Here is a 17,363-nt window from a genome sequence, read left to right on the forward strand (position 1 = left end):
TAGGCCCTAACAAATCGGAGTTAAGATCGCCCATGACAATGACATGACTGTAACGAGCCATAAGATCGATGAGTGTGTGTTCAAATTCGGCAAGATGGCCGGTATTGGGGGCCCTGTAACATGCACCGACTAAAACATGCGTCCCATTAACACTGACGTCCAAAAACATAAATTCAGGCCGTCCCTCTCTAGATGTATCAGATAAGAATAAGATGGAAGTAGGAAACTGAGACTTGACATAAACTGCGACTCCACCACCACGTTTGTGTAGACGGTCGTTCCTGAAGATGTTGTAGCCAGCTAAATTAACACTCTTGTCGCTTGTGGTTGGTTTTAGCCAAGTCTCAGAGAGCAAGATAATGTCGGTATGTAATGGTTCAAAAATGGAACGAAATTCATCAATATGACTAAACAGTGATTGTGCGTTAACGTGGGCTGCCTTGAGGAAGTTGTTGTATGGAGCGAGAGAGAGCGGCAGAGAAGCGCGGGCAGGGAGAGCGAAGAGGCGCGCTCGCTCGGGGCGGGGCTGTCAGAGCCGCGCGCGGTTGCGCGCAGAGGCGCGATACTGCAGGCAGCGAGCGGCCGGCGGTACACGCGACAGTGACATTGCGGTCAGAACATTCACACACACACGCATACCATAACAAAGAAAAAAATAATACCTTATCATAGAATATAAACTTAAAATTAATTGGAATTATTACTACACCACCAATAATCATAATACATTTAAACATACATGCAAGCTTGCAGGCTCTCATTATAATAATTATTAGTATTATAAATATTATAAATACAACATAAATGTAAGTGGAGAAAAAGAAAGAAAAAACAAAAACAAAATTCAACGAAAATTTAGTTAATGAACATTAATAACTCTATATTCAGTACAGAAAAAATCAAATAAAATGGTAGTGAATTAAAAACGGGAAAAAAATTGTTAGCAAAATTGAAGAATTTAAAATGGTACAATAAATGTTGTACTTAATCAGTTAGCGGGTTGGAGGTCGGAGAGCCGGGTCGCCACTCCCTTGCTGCCGTCGCTGCCCAGCCACAGCACCCTGCCGTCCTGGGTCCAGGTGTTGCGGACCCCGTGCTGCGCCGTCACCCTCTTCAGCACCTCCAGTCGCCGCGCCGTCAGGTCCTCCCGCACCGTGATGCCCGTGCCCTTCAGCTTCTTCTTCATGTTGTAGATCGTCCGCCGGTCTCGGTAACTGATGAAGCGGACGATAATAGGCCGATGCCTCTTCCTGCCGTCGGGCCCGGGCTTGGGCTGGCTGCCGACTCGGTGCGACCTACAGATGGCGGAGACAGGCAGGTCCACACCGAGCTTGTCCCTGCAGAGCTCCACCACGATGCGGTTCGGTGTTCTCCCCCGTCGTCTCCTCCACCCCGAAGATGCGGAGGTTCTGGCGTCGCTGGAACTGCTCCAGCTCGTCACAGCGCCCCTGCAGCTGGCCGTCCATCTCCTCTAGCCGCTGGGTTAAGGTTCCCACCTGCTCCCGGAGCCTCGCCACCTCATCGCTGACGGACGCCAGCGCCGCCCGCACAGCCTCCTCGACAACACCCTTCAGCTCGTGGGTGATGCGGGTCACGAGCCGGCCGAAGACGTCGCCAGAAAAAAGGTGCTTGCCGACGAGGTCGGCGATGACAGTCGCGTCAACTCTGGCGGCCTTGTCGGTCCCGGTGGCAGGCATTGTTGGTGTTGTAGAGCGGCCGGGGTCGGACGTCACAGATAAGGAGCGCTCGGACCTTTGCTTATCAGCTCCGCCAGATAATGGAACAGGCTCACCTTTAGACCCGGACCTGAGCTGCGGCGGCGATCGGTACATGAAATACTGTACTGATAAGCGAATTACTCACTACACACGTTATAAAAAGTTTTAGTGACTCGATAAAAAAATACCTACTGTTTTTACGCGTGTAATGACACCACTTTTCATAAAAACTGTCAGAAAAATACCAGTTAAAACTATAAAAAACTTTAGAGCCGACTTGCACACGTGTTTGCTAGCAATCAGTCATCCCCTCCAATGTTTTCAGGCTTTGTCTTATCAAAATCTTTTAAATATTTGTTATTTGCTTTCACATATCGTTTAATACATTGAGAAATGCCTCCGCGAATACCTTTTTCGATCATCAAATACATATTATAATCACTAATTAATTGTAATTCTATATTCGTTAATTTTAACATAGCATCCCATGCAAGACTGGGAGCTGTTAGATAGTGTGCTGGATCAAGTTTATAGCAATTCAAACAAATATTCCTAAAATTTTCAAAGATATCAGCGAGCAATAGAACATCTTGAATGTTATAGAGATCAGAGTAATTTCCTAGATTTTTCTCTTTTAATTTGTTCCATACATTTAAGTAGTGTTGAAAATCTTTCTCAGATATGCTCTCATCTGTCAAAAGTGAATAGAAATCTTGAATTCTCAATTCTTCTGTGTAATCAAGTTTTTCAATACTGTCGATAAATTCGTAAGGAAATATGCCTTTTCCAGATAGAATTTTAAAGATTTCTTCTTCGTCATTTGGTTGTCTATCTAGAATTGCGTTCAGACCATCTTGTATAAAATGATTTGTATGTTTGAAGTCTTCTCTCTTTAGATTTTTAGCTAACTTTTCTATAGACGATGCCATAAATCTGAACGTGTCTACGAAAGAAAACTTGATGAACTTTCTTGGTTTATCATCTTCAAACTCATACCCATATCCTGAATTTACTGAATAATTTATGTATTTTTCATCGGTGTTTGCGATCAAATCAACGTTTCCATATTGTTTAGCCAATTCTTTTATGTACAAATGAGTGTCGTAACATGACATATTGTGACAGAAAACTGGAATATTCTGAGGAAATTTGAGATTCAAGTTACAAGATAAATGAGCTGAACCTCTAAATTTACCTGTTAAATGACAATGATCTCGTACTTTTTTTCTTGTTTGATTATCAAAACCCTCACATTCACAAATATGGCAAAGATTTGAATTTTGATATGCAATTTCTTCTTCTTCGGTCAATTTCATAGGTATTTTATTCTTAGAATTATACTTTTTAGCTATGTATTTCGATAATTTATTAAGTTCTTCAAACAATTTTGCAGGAACATTTGGCAAATCTTCTTCATTTTTGGCTCGATAACATATCGGCTTGTACATACGATTGGTCACATTAGACACTAAGTATAGAGTAAAACCATATGGAATGTGCTTCTGAATCTTGGTTGTGATCGATTTTTGCGGATTGTTTTTGCATGTGGGAATCTTCTCTAATATGCTTTCAAAATCCATATAAATAACGTAAGGATGAGAAAATTTCTTTTGATAATTAATAAATGTTGTTGTTTGACCTGGAAACGGCATAATTGGCTTACAAACTTCGTGATTTTTACAAATTTCTAAATGGTCTGTTAAATCTCCAGATTTGTAGAAATGGCTTAAACATCTTCTGCATAGAAATTTTTTGTGTTCATGCTTAGATAACTGAGAGAAAACGAGCTTATTTAAATCTGTTATCAAAACATAATGAGATTTGTCTTCTTGTTTAACATACAATAAGTCAATGTTTAACTCAGCGTCGTATTTTTCAGAAATTTGTAATGGAACAATATTGAGTTTCTCATCATAACTGTAGATATTTATAGACATTTTTGGATATTTGTACTTGGAATTGTGACTTCGTTTTTTCAAATAATTGTATATCTTTTAAGGACATTGGATACTCGAAACCTGAAAATATCTCGTCATTTACAAATTTCTCGTACTGCTTTGCTCTGTCAGCATTCTTTTCGGGTTTTTCAATAGCGCATCGGATAGAATAAACAAAACAGAAATCATCTTTATTTTTGATATTTACACAAGCTTTCTTATCTTTGATTTTCTTTGGCAAATCGATATATGATCCTGCGTTCATTATTTCGTGTTTATTAAGGCTCAAAACTAGTTGTTTGCAGCTTTTAAATGTCCATCCAGAACCCTTATTTGGATGATTTGTCTGTTCTCGATGTGTTAATTTATTAAATTGCTTAGTAATAAAGTCGTTTATGTCAAAGATTTCGTCTGCTTTTATAGTAAAGTACATTGGACAAGTTTGTGTTTCACCGTTCACTAAAGTTCGTTCGTATTCGCATTCTAAAGAGAGATAGCCCTTCATATTTTTAACGGTTTCTTGAAATTTTTCGATTAAACTTTTAATTTCTGGACGCAAAATAGAAAGATATTTGTAAATTGACATGAAATTTTCATTTAAATTCGTTAAAATGTATTGCTTGAAAAGACCATGGATAGAGGATAAAACTTCGACATCAATGATATTTTCTGGTTTCTCATTAAGCGTTTTGTCAATTTCTTCGATCATTTCAGACTTAGTTTTATCGTTTGTTTCAATGGACAATTTTTCAGCGATTGATTGAATTTTTTCATCTTTAAATAGATTGAGATCTTTTTTAATTTCCTTAAAATTTTTCTTTAGTTCACGCAATTTTTCTATATTGTACATCTTTTCATGATCGACAATTTGATTTTCTTTAGCCCAATTCCTCAAATAATTTAGTTCTTTCTCATAAAGTTCTTTGTTTTTTAGATGATTCTTCGAATTATAATGCCGAGTAAAGTGATGTTCAAAAACATCTTTTTTGCAGTATGGGCACTCTATCTTTTTCCGCTCCATATTTAAAGAGCAAAAATTTTAACTAGCGATTTTTACTATATTGGTTTGCAGGAGGTAATTTAAATTCTATAATACTATTTTTTCAATATTTTTAGAATTTGAAAAAGTAATGATTTTTACTTGAATTTGACAGAAATCAGCACAAATTGTAGTAAAACAGCTGTAGATTCTTCTATTTATTATAGAAAAATCTGTAAACTAAGACTTAAAAATTATTGAAAAAATAGTACAATTATAGGACAAAATAGTACTATATTGGTTTGTAGGAGGTAATTTAAATTCTATAATACTATTTTTTCAATATTTTTTTCTTATGTAAATGGAGCTACTAAAGGAATTAAATGAGGTTGGTGATTTAAAGTTCAAAGAATATAAGAAATTGATTGATTTAGAAGAAAATAAGAAATACAAAATTGTGAATCTGGAGAAAATAAAAGATAAATTCGGGTTTACAATAATTGCTGAGTTGGAAGATTATAAAGTACACTTACCGAACAGATTTTTGACTGTTTTGGATGAAAAAAAGATTAAAGAATTGAACAAAAATGAAAAATTACACTTGGTTGTTACTGGAAAGAAGACTATTAAAGATAAAGACTGTGTTACAATTAACTTCGTGGAATAAAGATTTCGAAGATTTCTGGATTTTTTCATTAAAACAGCTTAAGAAATTAGAAGCCTACAATGAACAGTAAAACAGCTATAGATTCGGTTAATTTTTCATTCGTGAGTTACAGATTAGTTTATTGTCCTTTAAACAGTATTTTACGTTGATTTTCTGACTGTCCCAAAAGTGAGCTAGAACCGCCTTACTGTTTGATTTTACAGATTCGTTTATTGTCCTTTAAACAGTATTTTGTATGGAATTTCTGTCTGTCCCAAAAGTGAGCTAGAACCGCCATATTCATATCTACTCAGGAGTATATACTCATGAAAATAATAACAAGTCTCACCCCAGCAGCATTTCTTTCGTCATCCCCTCGTAATTGAATATTATGTGTTGAACTTAATTATAGATTCTTCTCAGTTGCTGATAGACTTAAGTTTAGATGAGACTGAAATAAATATTGACCTCAGGAGCAGAAATTTTAATAGCAGTAAAGTAATTGTATAAAACTGACAAGAACCTTTAATAAGTTATGTATATTTTAAGTAAGTTAGTGTTATATATATTTTCACTTTAGTAAGTTGCATCAAGGAGAAAGTGTGATTTTTCAATCCCTAAACCGGACTTTCCTTGTTATTAAAGAAAATAAATCATCATTGTGTTTGGTACACTGTGAGTTGTTTAGTTTATTTTCATGTTTCTTTTACAGGATATGGGGAAGAACATTTTGTCAATTCAAGAAGTTATAAATGAAATCACATCAAAAAGACAACTCAGAAGACTTATAGTGCTGCCTTACGATCTGAAAGTATCAAATGTGTTTCCGGAAAATATATCATTTAGTAAGTTATATGATTTTATATATAGCCAGTTGTATATAAGTTTAATATATATTCTATACTTTTGTTAGACTTTCTACAAACCTAAAATAAGTGAAGTGGTGTCATAGTCATGACTAAAATATTCCCCAGATCATTTTAACACTTTGAGTATCTAGAGCCGATTTAGTCAGCTCCCAAATTATTCTGAGAGGTGCTGGGAGCTAATGTGGTCGTACCACCAATATTTCTGAAAAGTCCCAAGGGCTAAATAGGTTGGTTTTTTTTGAATATTTAATATTATTTTACTGTTATATATGGCAAAAACACCTGGACTTAGTGAGAAATCAGTACAGCAGTTTCCCACATAGTGAGATAAATACTGTTACCAGTCTGAAGTAGATTAATATTCCACCTGGTTGAATTTATTATGCCAGCAACATGTTAGAATTCATATATTTCTCAACAAAGGATTATTAGCATTTCTGAAGCAACTGAGACTCCAATTTAGATTTATATAGATTAAAAAGGATGTAGGCTAACCTCATGTGGTAAACAAATAACTCTTTTTGGCCAACCACATGTCTACCCCAAGACAGCAGGAACTTGGGTTTGGCACAAGGCAGTGCAGACCGCAAATAAACTCTTTTAAATCTAAGTTGGATTCCAAAACCTACACATGTGATTTTCTGGGTCAGGCAACAACATAAACTTAACTGAGGGACTGGAAATAAATTAGAGCGGAAGTGAATTTAATCGGTCATATATGACTCTTTTGGACCGCAGTACAGTGGCGTAGCGAAGGGGGTCCGGACCCCCCCCGAAATTTTAAGACATATTAAAAAATAAAGCATGGGGCAGGAAAAAAAGGACAGTTATCATTACTCTTGTCTACAAACATTAAATTGATTAATTTCACTGATTGAAGTGACCGTTGTTAAAAATATTATTGTCCTTTCGTTTAAATCATAAAGTATCAAACGATATTTTTGGGCTCGGCCTTTCGAATAGTGTAGTGTAATCACGGTATTTCTATAGGGCGCGGTCACGTGACGTCGCAAAGTAACCTGAACCGTAACATGGCGAACAGTTTAAATTAGCGACCACTTCGTTCAAATTCGTCGTGGGGACGTAAAGTGACTGCTTAGAATTAAGTTACGACGTTGATTTTAGGTGTCATTAAACTGTAAACGTGTATATAATTATCGAAAAAAATCACTTTCGGTCGGATAATACACTTGAAAAACTCTACTGATTAGAACTTCAACTAATTTGGACTTCAATGATTGAGGTAAACGTGGGGTTTTCGATTGAGTTAGGACGACGATTTTTGTTATCATTAAACTGTACACGGTACCTATATAATTATCGAGAAAAAAAATCACTTTCCGGTCGGTAAATACCGAAGAAAAGCTCTCTACAGATTCAAGTTTTGACGATTTTGGATTTCATTGGTTGAGTGGTTGAGGTAAAAGTGGTACTTAGGATTATGTTAGGACGGTGATTTTAGGTATTAATTCAACGCCGACTAATACATATATAATTATCGAGAAAAAAAAACAATTAAATTACTTTAAATTAGCGACTTTTTTCCTATGGAGTCCCACAGGGATCTATAGGCTACTTGGACCAGTCTTGTTCCTTGTGTACGTCAGCAGGCTGAACTCATCGCTCCTGAGAGGGAAAATGGTCCAGTATGTTGACGCTGCATTAAAGCTCCAACAAAACATGAATTAGAAATCATTTTCTTTTTAGAACTGAATTCATGTATTCAGTTTTTTTTTTTTTATTAAATCTGAGGACCAATAACTCCAAATCGAAAGCACTAAATTTCTGTTTGCGGTAAAGAGAGATTGAGGATCGCGCTGCTGTGATGGCGGACGATGTCCTCATAGAGGAAACTGATTCCACCTAGTTCCTCGGAATGTACCTTGATCGAAGTCTGACTTGAGACAATCACATTGAAAGTACCTGCTCAAAGGTTTCTTGAGGCATTTATGCTATACGGAACCTTTCAAAATTTTGCTCCCGGGATGTACTAAAAATGGCCTACTTCGGCCTTGTACACCCCCATCTAACGTACGAGTTGAGGCTATGGGGCAGCTGTTCTAAATACAAATTTGAGTGAGTATTTAGAAGTCAAAAGAAAGCTGTCCGCATCATTTCAAAATTGAAATCCCGAAATTCATGCAGAGATGCCTTTAGGGAGCTGGGATTGCTAACTTTGCCCTGTCTCTACATCCTCGATGTCGCCCTGTACTGCCGATTTAAGTGCGAGTTGGTCCGGGGCAGGGACGTCCATCAATACGGGACAAGAGGCAGGGACAACCTTCGGTTACATCCGCACAGAACAGCCGCATTCAAACGTTTGCCATTCGAGGTTGGTGTTAAGTTGATCAACAAACTCCCTGATAAAATAAAAAATTTGAATGAACCAACAAAATTTAAAGCTCGATTGAGACACTTTTTGGTGTTGAGGGTGTTTTATTCGGTGGAAGAGTTTATGATGAGCCGCTGGGATGAAATTTAAAGTAATTCGATCATCCTCTATTTCTGGTGGTAAATTTTAGAAGAGTTTTAAACGTATGGCTGTAAGTATGTATGAGTCTTAGGAGGTTGAGTGTGGACTGTGTATGAACGGGTATGAATGGGGGCAATTTAAAATAGATATACATATTTCTAAATAATTTAATTTGACGATTGTATGCAATTTTTATAATTGTTGACACAATAAAAAGTATTATTATTACCTCCGGTCGGAATATACCGAGGAAAAGCTCTACTGATTTAGATTTTGACGATTTTGGATTTCACTGGTTGAGTCGTTGAGATAAAAGTGGTACTTAGAATTATGTTAGAACATTGATTTTAGGTATCAATTGAACGCCGACTAATACCTATATAATTATCAAAGAAAAATTTAAAAAATCGCTAATACACCGGAAAAACTCTACTGATAAGAAGTTCCGACTACTTTGGATTTCACTGACTGAGGTATTATTTCATTTTCCTTAGTATATTCCGATCGGAAGTGATTTTTTTTTCTCGATAATTATATATTTATTAATCGGCGTTGAATTAATCTCTAAAATCAATGTCCTAACATGATTATAAGTACTACTTTTACCTCAACCACTGACATCCAAAATCGTCAAAACGAATCAGTAGAGAGCTTTTCTTCGGTATTTACCGACCGGAAGTGATTTTTTCTCGATAATTATATAGGTAGTCGAGTACAGTTTAATGATAACAAAAAATCGTCGTCCTAACTCAATCAAAAATACCACGTTTACCTCAATAACCGAAGTCCGAAGTAGTTGAAGTTCTAATCATTAGAGGTTTTCAGGTGTATTTTATTTCCAACCGAAAGTGATTTTTCCGATAATTATATGCTCGTCTACAGTGTAATGATACAAAAAAATCGTCATTATAAATCGTTCATAAATACCTCAATCAATGAAATCCAAAGTGCCCCGAACTTCTAATCAGTAGAGTTTTTTCCGGTGCATTTTCCGACCGTTAGTTTGATCTGTACCCGAGCAACGCTCGAAAATCGCCCTTCTTTCCTAAAGGGTTTTCGGCCGTCAGTGGCCCAATATCCCCGAAGGGGTATTTCATTTTCTTCACAAAATATATTTGAGTCAATTATACGCTTGAGTGAAGCTCTGTTTTGTTCTTTTTCTTTCTTATCCAGTGAATCCAACATCACTTTGGTGCCTTCTACTCGGCCAGAATCGAACGTCGTAAAGTTTATGTAGCTATACAAGAAAATTTGTGGTACTAGAGTTGCTGTGAGAGTTTTAATTTGCCTATTACATCTTTCCACTTTCTATAAGGCGTAGTTACTAAAGCTCCATATTTTTGGTATTTACCTTTTACCAGTGAATTCATTGGCAAATAACACACAAAACGTCCCCCGGATACCCCGGTTTCGGACCCCCCCCGAACGAAATTTCTGGCTACGCTACTGCCGCAGTAACTTTTCAGTAATATGTAAAGTATATATTTTCTTAATCAGTACAAAAAAGCAAACTATCACTGTGGCACTTGAAAAATCTTGGATAGGAAGTAAATTAAAAGAGCTGAAAATAGACGCTTTTTAATTGAAATGGTTTTTGTTGGTATATATTTTCTTGATCGGGGTACAAGTCAAACTTAGCTACAGCGCTAGAAATACCTTAGGTGGAAAATTAATCTAAACAGACGGCGGAAGTTGACACATTTTGATCAAAGTAGGTCTTTGAGACCTTATGTGTATATATTTATTCATACAACAAAACCTAAAATAAAACCAGTCAAAGTTTTATTTGTTTTGAATCTTTCAACTATGGATACTGAAATAATATGTACCTGATATTTCTACTTATGTTAAAACAATTGTAGGGCTCCATTATATTACATCATAAATGCTTTCACTAAGACAGCTATAGGTTTTAATTTTGAAAATTGTGGTTGAAGTTGTGAGTAACTACTAGTAAACAATAAATATAACTTTCCTGGAAACAAGATAAAGCTTTCAACAGCAGTAAATGAAAGTATTTCAGATGGCTCAGAGCTGCCATCGGCAGTGTTGTTAACCGCAGGGAGAGAAATTCTCCCATCAGTAAACCTCTGCCTGAATGTAGAGGTGTTTTTTTACTCTACCTTGAATACTTATTATTCTCTCATCTCAAAAACAATTTCCAAAATGGACACTTTTTTTGCTGAGTTAAACTCCTGCTAACCGTACAAAATGTTTAATTATTCCGTGTCACAACAGTTACAGAGTTCTCTAAGAAAACAGGAGACTACCCGTCACTGTCAGCTACTGACATCAAGGTGATGGCTCTGACCTATCAGATGGAGAAGGAGCATGTGGGTACTGATCACTTGAAGACAACACCCGCTTACAACAAGGTTGTGTCGTTGAAGCCTCCCCAGCTGTTTGGAGGAGACTCTGTTGGATTTTTCAAGGTTCGTAATAAATAAGTAGGCCTATTTGATTTTACACCACTGCATTGTGCATTAACACTTAACATTTTAAAAAATATACAATATATTTTACACAGTACATACAAATTACAAGATTGTTGGAAATCAGCAGCTTAAACAAAAATTGTTTAGTTCATAAAACAAATCTAACAAATATTATTTAAGTTAGTATAATGGTCACCTGCCACAAAATTGTCTGTAGTAGTCCCTTGAGAACTATTCAGTAATTGCAAAACCCTAAAAATCCTACTGTCAACCTATTTTTTTACCAAACAGGTGATGCATAAATAATTTTTTACTGCTCCGAGAATGACAACTAGATTTTATTGTTAATAATTATAAACGATATGGTGATATTTCAATTTATACAAAATATTAAGATCTTACCTTCAGAAATATCATTTATAAAAAGTTTTTTCCTCATGTTTTGCAACTTTTTTCCTAATCAACAAAGAGCCTTTGTTGATAAATAATAGTGAATCTATTCCAAATCCTTTGGAGTGGCATGCACCATCATCGGATTCGATGTTGCTTTTATAGAAAGGAAGCTTCAGGCAAAAATTTCAATTCTTAAGGGTTAATTTGTTCTCGAGATATTGTGTAGACTGACAGACAAACAGACAGAAATTAATCTCATCCAGCCATATGGCTTATTTATAGACAAGATGTTGTATTCTAAAATGTTCTTAAAAATGTTTTCATTATTTTCCAATTTCAATTCGAAAAACTGACAGTGAAATTCACATTTATGTTTTAGGGGAGTGAAGAAAAGGAGACAAACAAGACAGATACAGCCACTGTTGAGAGTTCTGCAACTCAGCAGTCTGAAGACCAAAGTGTGGAAGAAAAGGAGGTTGGAACTGGAGAAAAGGAACAGAGTGAGTTGTCTGCTGGTGATGTCGAGGACTCCTTGGAATTAGATTTCTCAGAGCTGAAAGTGAGTGACGTATTGCAGCCACTGTCGGACGATGAGTATATCAGCGAGGAGGACAATGATGGTAGCGAGGAGGAGGATGATGATGATGACTCAGATTGGATAACACCAGAGAACATTGGAAAAATGAAGCAGCAAATGAACTTTGGGCTCTCTGAAGATAAACCAGTCACAGTGGCTTGCCTGACAACTGACTTTGCAATGCAGGTGGGTAATGCATTATTGATATGACTGACTTTGCAATGCAAGTTGGTAATGCATTATTGATATGTTTGATGCGTGCAAAGTAAAATTTAATTTATTGGGAACACTAGTTTTCGAGTGATGTCATAACATTATTTGATTTATATACCTTGAGGTTGTGGCTATGAATGAATTACACAGCTAGATAACTGTGTAGTCTAAACAATTTAACATTTATTGGGCTGGTCCTGAAATATGTGGTCATCCATAGAATTCTGACTGTTTTAGTGTTTTTTGAAAAACCAAAACTAAGAAACTGGTTAACCTATAAAGAAGATACTTACATTGCTGAAATCCCTGTGTCTCCCTCTTTACTGTAATGTAAAATTATTAAATTTATTAACAAAAAAATTATAAGTATACAAAACAATTCAATATAAAACCTATTTCACTTTTTCATTTGAGAATATTTTATTATGTTTATTTGGAAACTATCCTTATCCAATATTTCAGCTATTACATAATTCAAAATCCATGACGTAAACTGCAAGCTGTTGCTTTGTGACAAGCTTATATAATAAAGCGCATGGGTCTTGTGAATAATTGTTTTACTAACAACACAAAAGACATTCAAAATAAGCTGATTGCATAAAATTAATGAATACATAATTCACTAAAATTTAAAGCTTTGATTTCGTAAAATTACATGATTTGCATTCTTGAAAAATGTTAGCGTTCTGTAAAATGTTGGGGTCCACATTGAAAAGTGTTATCTTTGTAATGTATTAAGGGTGTGAATTTTTAAAATTTTTTCAGTATATTCTTTAATACAAGTCTGAACAGTTTGACCGTACTTATGCACTTCGACTTTTATCACGCAGGCATTGAAAAAAAATAAAGGTGTATATTCTGTACTTTAAAATGTAGCTCACTAATGATGATGTGCTGTCAGTGGTAACATGCATCATGAAGTTGAAGTGATCCATACGTGGCGCTTATTTCTGGTTTTGTGCATGAAGGAGCTCTAATGGTAAATTTATATTTTTGTTGCTTTAGTTGAGTTTGGCTTGTAATGATCAAGAAAATATATACATACTTAGGTCTTGATGCCTACTTCTGTCAAAAAGCACCTATTTTTGGCCATCATAATCTACTTACAGTCTTGAGTAGTGAAGTTAAATATCCCAATATTCTTTATTACGATGGTGTAGTTTGAATCTTGCGAACATGGCAGAGCCTTCTAATGAGTTTGATCGTGTTTGCTCAAAAATTAGATTATATTGTAGTCTGTTTTATTAGCTAAAAAACAGTAACTCTGTCGTCCAAAACACAATAAAATTGAACTTTTTGTGAGTTTTACCAAACTCTTGCGCTTTTAGCGTGTTTTCTTGAATTTGTGTAAGAAGAACACAGATGTTTTACAAAAATTTCTATAAAAATAAAGATAAATGAGTAAAATAAAATTTTTCACATAAATAATTACATTTTCTGTATAACTACACCAAATATTATGGATTATAACTATGTTTTGTACTAATAAAATTTCTTGCTTTCAAATTTTACAAAAGAAAATAAAATTTTTAAAATTATTCTGGACATAAAAAAATTGTGTATACTTTACATGCTTATAAATCGTATTATGTTAATAGTCTGTTTCATTAACTAAAAAACAATATCTCGGTCAGCAAAATAGAAATAAAATTGAATTTTTGGTAAGTTTGCTAACCCATTGTATTTTTTGCATATTTATCTGAATTTGTACAAGGAGGTTAGTGCAGGAATATTGAGTGGCTAATGGGTTAATCCTATTCACAAATACATTTATTGCTTTCAGAATGTGTTGAAGCAGATAGGATTGAACGTCGTCGGTCTGGACGGCAGAGTAATCAAACATCTACGCACCTATATCTTCCGCTGTTATGCATGCTTCAAGACAACAAGTAACATGACTAAGGTATTCTGTCCTAAGTGCGGCAACAAGACATTGAAGAAAGTTGCCGTCTCTGTGGATGAAAATGGGAAGCAAGTCATCCACATCAATCCCAGGAAACCTTTGACAGCTCGAGGCAAAAAGGTAATTGCAGACACTAAGTATGGTCTAAAAATGGTTTAAAATACAAGTACAACTCATTGGTTATGTTTGTAAAACACATTATTTTAGAATTATTAGTCTTTGGTGTTATTTTCAGTGACGTTTACAATAGTTGTAAAAAGTGCAATTTTTTTGTTTTTTTGGCATCATGTAATTAACAGAAAATTTAGAAATAATTTAGAAATTAAGTATTTACGATCTTGTAGGTTGCATTTAGATGTTCAAACCCAACATAACCTAATAAGCATTAAAGTAGGACTTTGTTTAGACCAGATAAAATTCAATCTCCAGCTGGTAAACAGTGGGCTTTGTTACTACCACCTGATGGGAAACGGCATCAAAGGAAAGTTGTTATTGTCTAGTGTATCAGAGATCTGATAGAAAGCAGTGTATTGTTTCCATATCATCAGACATATTTACAAAAAGACTTTCCCATCAGTAATCTAGGACTTCCTTTTTAGTGCCATGACTTCTTCAACACCCAGCTGGACAGCCCTGCCAGATTTAAAGGGTGTAAATGGCAGGCTATTGTAAGAAATTTCCCTTTAAAAACGTTTGGTGCTCTCAATTAAAGGTCAGGTTATATCGTCAGCTGCCTTGCCAGTTGATGGGAATCACAGAGTATCGTCATCATGTACCGTGGATAGAGAACTTGGATTTCTTCAAAGATGGCTGCATCATTCCCTAAACGTCCCGACTCGGTGGAGTGGGTCTTACCTTCCTAAAATTTCCACATACCTCTTAAATATTGTGTTAAGGCCTAGTACTTTCCAAATTAAGTGATATTGAACGTTAAAGTGTTGCAATACCACCACACTAGTAAACATAATTCTGTTATACCTAGTTCTCACTGCCAAAACCGCAAGGGGGGAAGCACGCCAACAACCCGATATTGTGTGAGGACCAACCGGTCCCAGACCAGAGACCAACTCGCTTGGCTCGCACCAAGACTAACCCTCTGGACGAAGACTACATTGCAGGTTGGTAACATTATGTAAAAAAATATTAATGTATAAATTTCTCAAAACCATGAATGATTGTTGTAACAGTATTGACATATTGGCAACGTTAAACGAGAATTGGAAAAAAAACCAAGATCACGCTTCTATAACAAGCCGGTTCTCATTGTGTAACATTTAATGTCCTGAAAACTTATTTGTGACACGGTCATCGTTTTTTTTTTAAAGCTGAGCCACAAGTCTTTTATTATTTTGAATTGGTTCTTGCCTTTCCGTTTAATGGCAAGTTTGTTACATACATATAATGCAATTCTCGAAATAAGATTTGTGGATTAGCAAAGTTTTAGGCCATTTTATGTTTTGTAGTCCTAACTTTGCCTCTGAATAAAGAGTTTTAAATTTAAATTATATCTAACATATACTATAAAAATTACTAACTACATTGTAGGAGCTTCATTCTTATTGGATTTTATTGCTTAATTTAAAAAACAAATACTCTAAAAATAAATTAATTTTAGTTGTGTAAGGCGTTTTGTTTTCAATAAAAACATCATCAGACCCACATAACTGAAATAAAAGTGGTTGAAAACGAAAAGTCTCACATAAATAAAATAACTCATTTTTGGATTGTTTATTTTAAATTAAGTTACTAGCTACATAATAGAATTTAACTATTAAGTTTTTAACAATCCAATTGAAATAAATTGATTTACTCATAAGACCAATCAATTATAAGATCAGTCAAGACTAATATTCTTTTTCATTTGTAAAAAGAAATACTTTTTCATTCTTTTTTGTAGAAAATACAATAAAACTGTTTCTAAATCAAATTCAGAATGTATTTATTCTTTACAAATTAGATGTTAATGATAACTGTTAAAGTTTACTTGTGTAACGTACAATATTATAATGAAAAGTTCTTTCATAACTGTCTGGCAATATAACAGTTTTTAATAATGATGAAAAAGCAATAGACTGTCAGGTGTTTCCACGATAGATTGGGAATGATTATCATTGGTTGCTGATTAACAGGCAATACAAATCAGCAAGTGTAATAAATTTTATAGTTTTTCTTGTCACAAATGTTCTATTGCCATTGGAGATTAATTAAAAATAAAGTATGTAATTATTTATTTATAATTTGTTGCTGTTAAAGTAATTTTCATAACACAATTTGCATTTACATTATTTTAAATAATTTAGGCTTTTTCTTTATATTAATAAATGCAAATAAATTAAGCTAATTTTAATAAAAGTTCTGTTCATTATATACTATTATATAAAGTATTCTGCCCTATTATTTTCTGTGCATTTTCAAAATATTTTTTGTCACAAAATAAATGTTTGCAATGGAACTAATTTATTTACTCTGTACAGGGTTTTCCCCATTTGTGATGAGGGATGTGAATTCCAAATCTGCCATGCTCGGAATCCGGGGGAAGAACCAAGAATTTAAGTACTGGATGAGGAAGAACCCCAATGAAGTTGTAAAACATCGCAGGAAGAAGAAGTAATAAAGAGTAAAACTCAACTGAAATCGATTATTTGAAAGGATTACAGGAATACAGATACTTGTCAGATATGTGTAACAACAAACAGATACAGGACATTTTGAGATCTGGTTTTGATTTATGTGTTAAATTTTTAAACATATGTTTATTCTTGTGAAAAGTTAATAAGTAACATGTTCACGACAATGTGTACTCCATGTCGATTTCGTAAAGTGTGTCGTGTGAGTACACATTGTTAAACATTTTCTTATGAGTGTTTTTATTGTTGGCCTGTCTTGGTAGTTGTGAAATATGAGCCCGTGCTTATAGAAAAACTTAAGCGACTATTGTGTACCTTGTCTGGCACATGATTGCTTAATCATTGGGGTACACGTAAAAACATTGAAATAATTTTTGTGTGCAAATTGGCAAAGCCCACATATGTTTCTCGGCAAACGTAAGACGTTAAACCTAAAAAGGTACTTTGGGATTATACCGACCACACCCAGACATGAATCGTTATTTGACATTTTGCTTCTACTGATTACTAGATTAGCGTAGAACAATATTTCGTCAATATAAAACAGGAATTGTCTTATCGCAAACCCCTCCCCAACCTCAGACAGAGGTCAA

The 17,363-nt window shown here is 34.9% G+C and overlaps 1 protein-coding gene across 1 annotated transcript in view; it reads left to right on the forward strand.

Moving 5' to 3' along the window:
- LOC124364174 (RNA-binding protein NOB1) overlaps window positions 1–16,925 on the forward strand; it is a 36,741-nt gene extending 19,816 nt beyond the window's left edge. The window contains exons 2-7 of the mRNA XM_046819453.1: window positions 5,993–6,125; window positions 10,861–11,054; window positions 11,830–12,213; window positions 14,024–14,263; window positions 15,126–15,261; window positions 16,618–16,925. Of these exons, the coding sequence (XP_046675409.1) occupies window positions 5,993–6,125; window positions 10,861–11,054; window positions 11,830–12,213; window positions 14,024–14,263; window positions 15,126–15,261; window positions 16,618–16,754 (1,224 nt within the window). The 3' untranslated portion in view covers window positions 16,755–16,925. The remainder of the gene's footprint in view (window positions 1–5,992; window positions 6,126–10,860; window positions 11,055–11,829; window positions 12,214–14,023; window positions 14,264–15,125; window positions 15,262–16,617) is intronic.
- Window positions 16,926–17,363: the final 438 nt, after the last annotated feature.

This window comes from Homalodisca vitripennis, chromosome 6 (assembly GCF_021130785.1).
Source record: "Homalodisca vitripennis isolate AUS2020 chromosome 6, UT_GWSS_2.1, whole genome shotgun sequence".
Taxonomy (NCBI): domain Eukaryota; kingdom Metazoa; phylum Arthropoda; class Insecta; order Hemiptera; family Cicadellidae; genus Homalodisca; species Homalodisca vitripennis.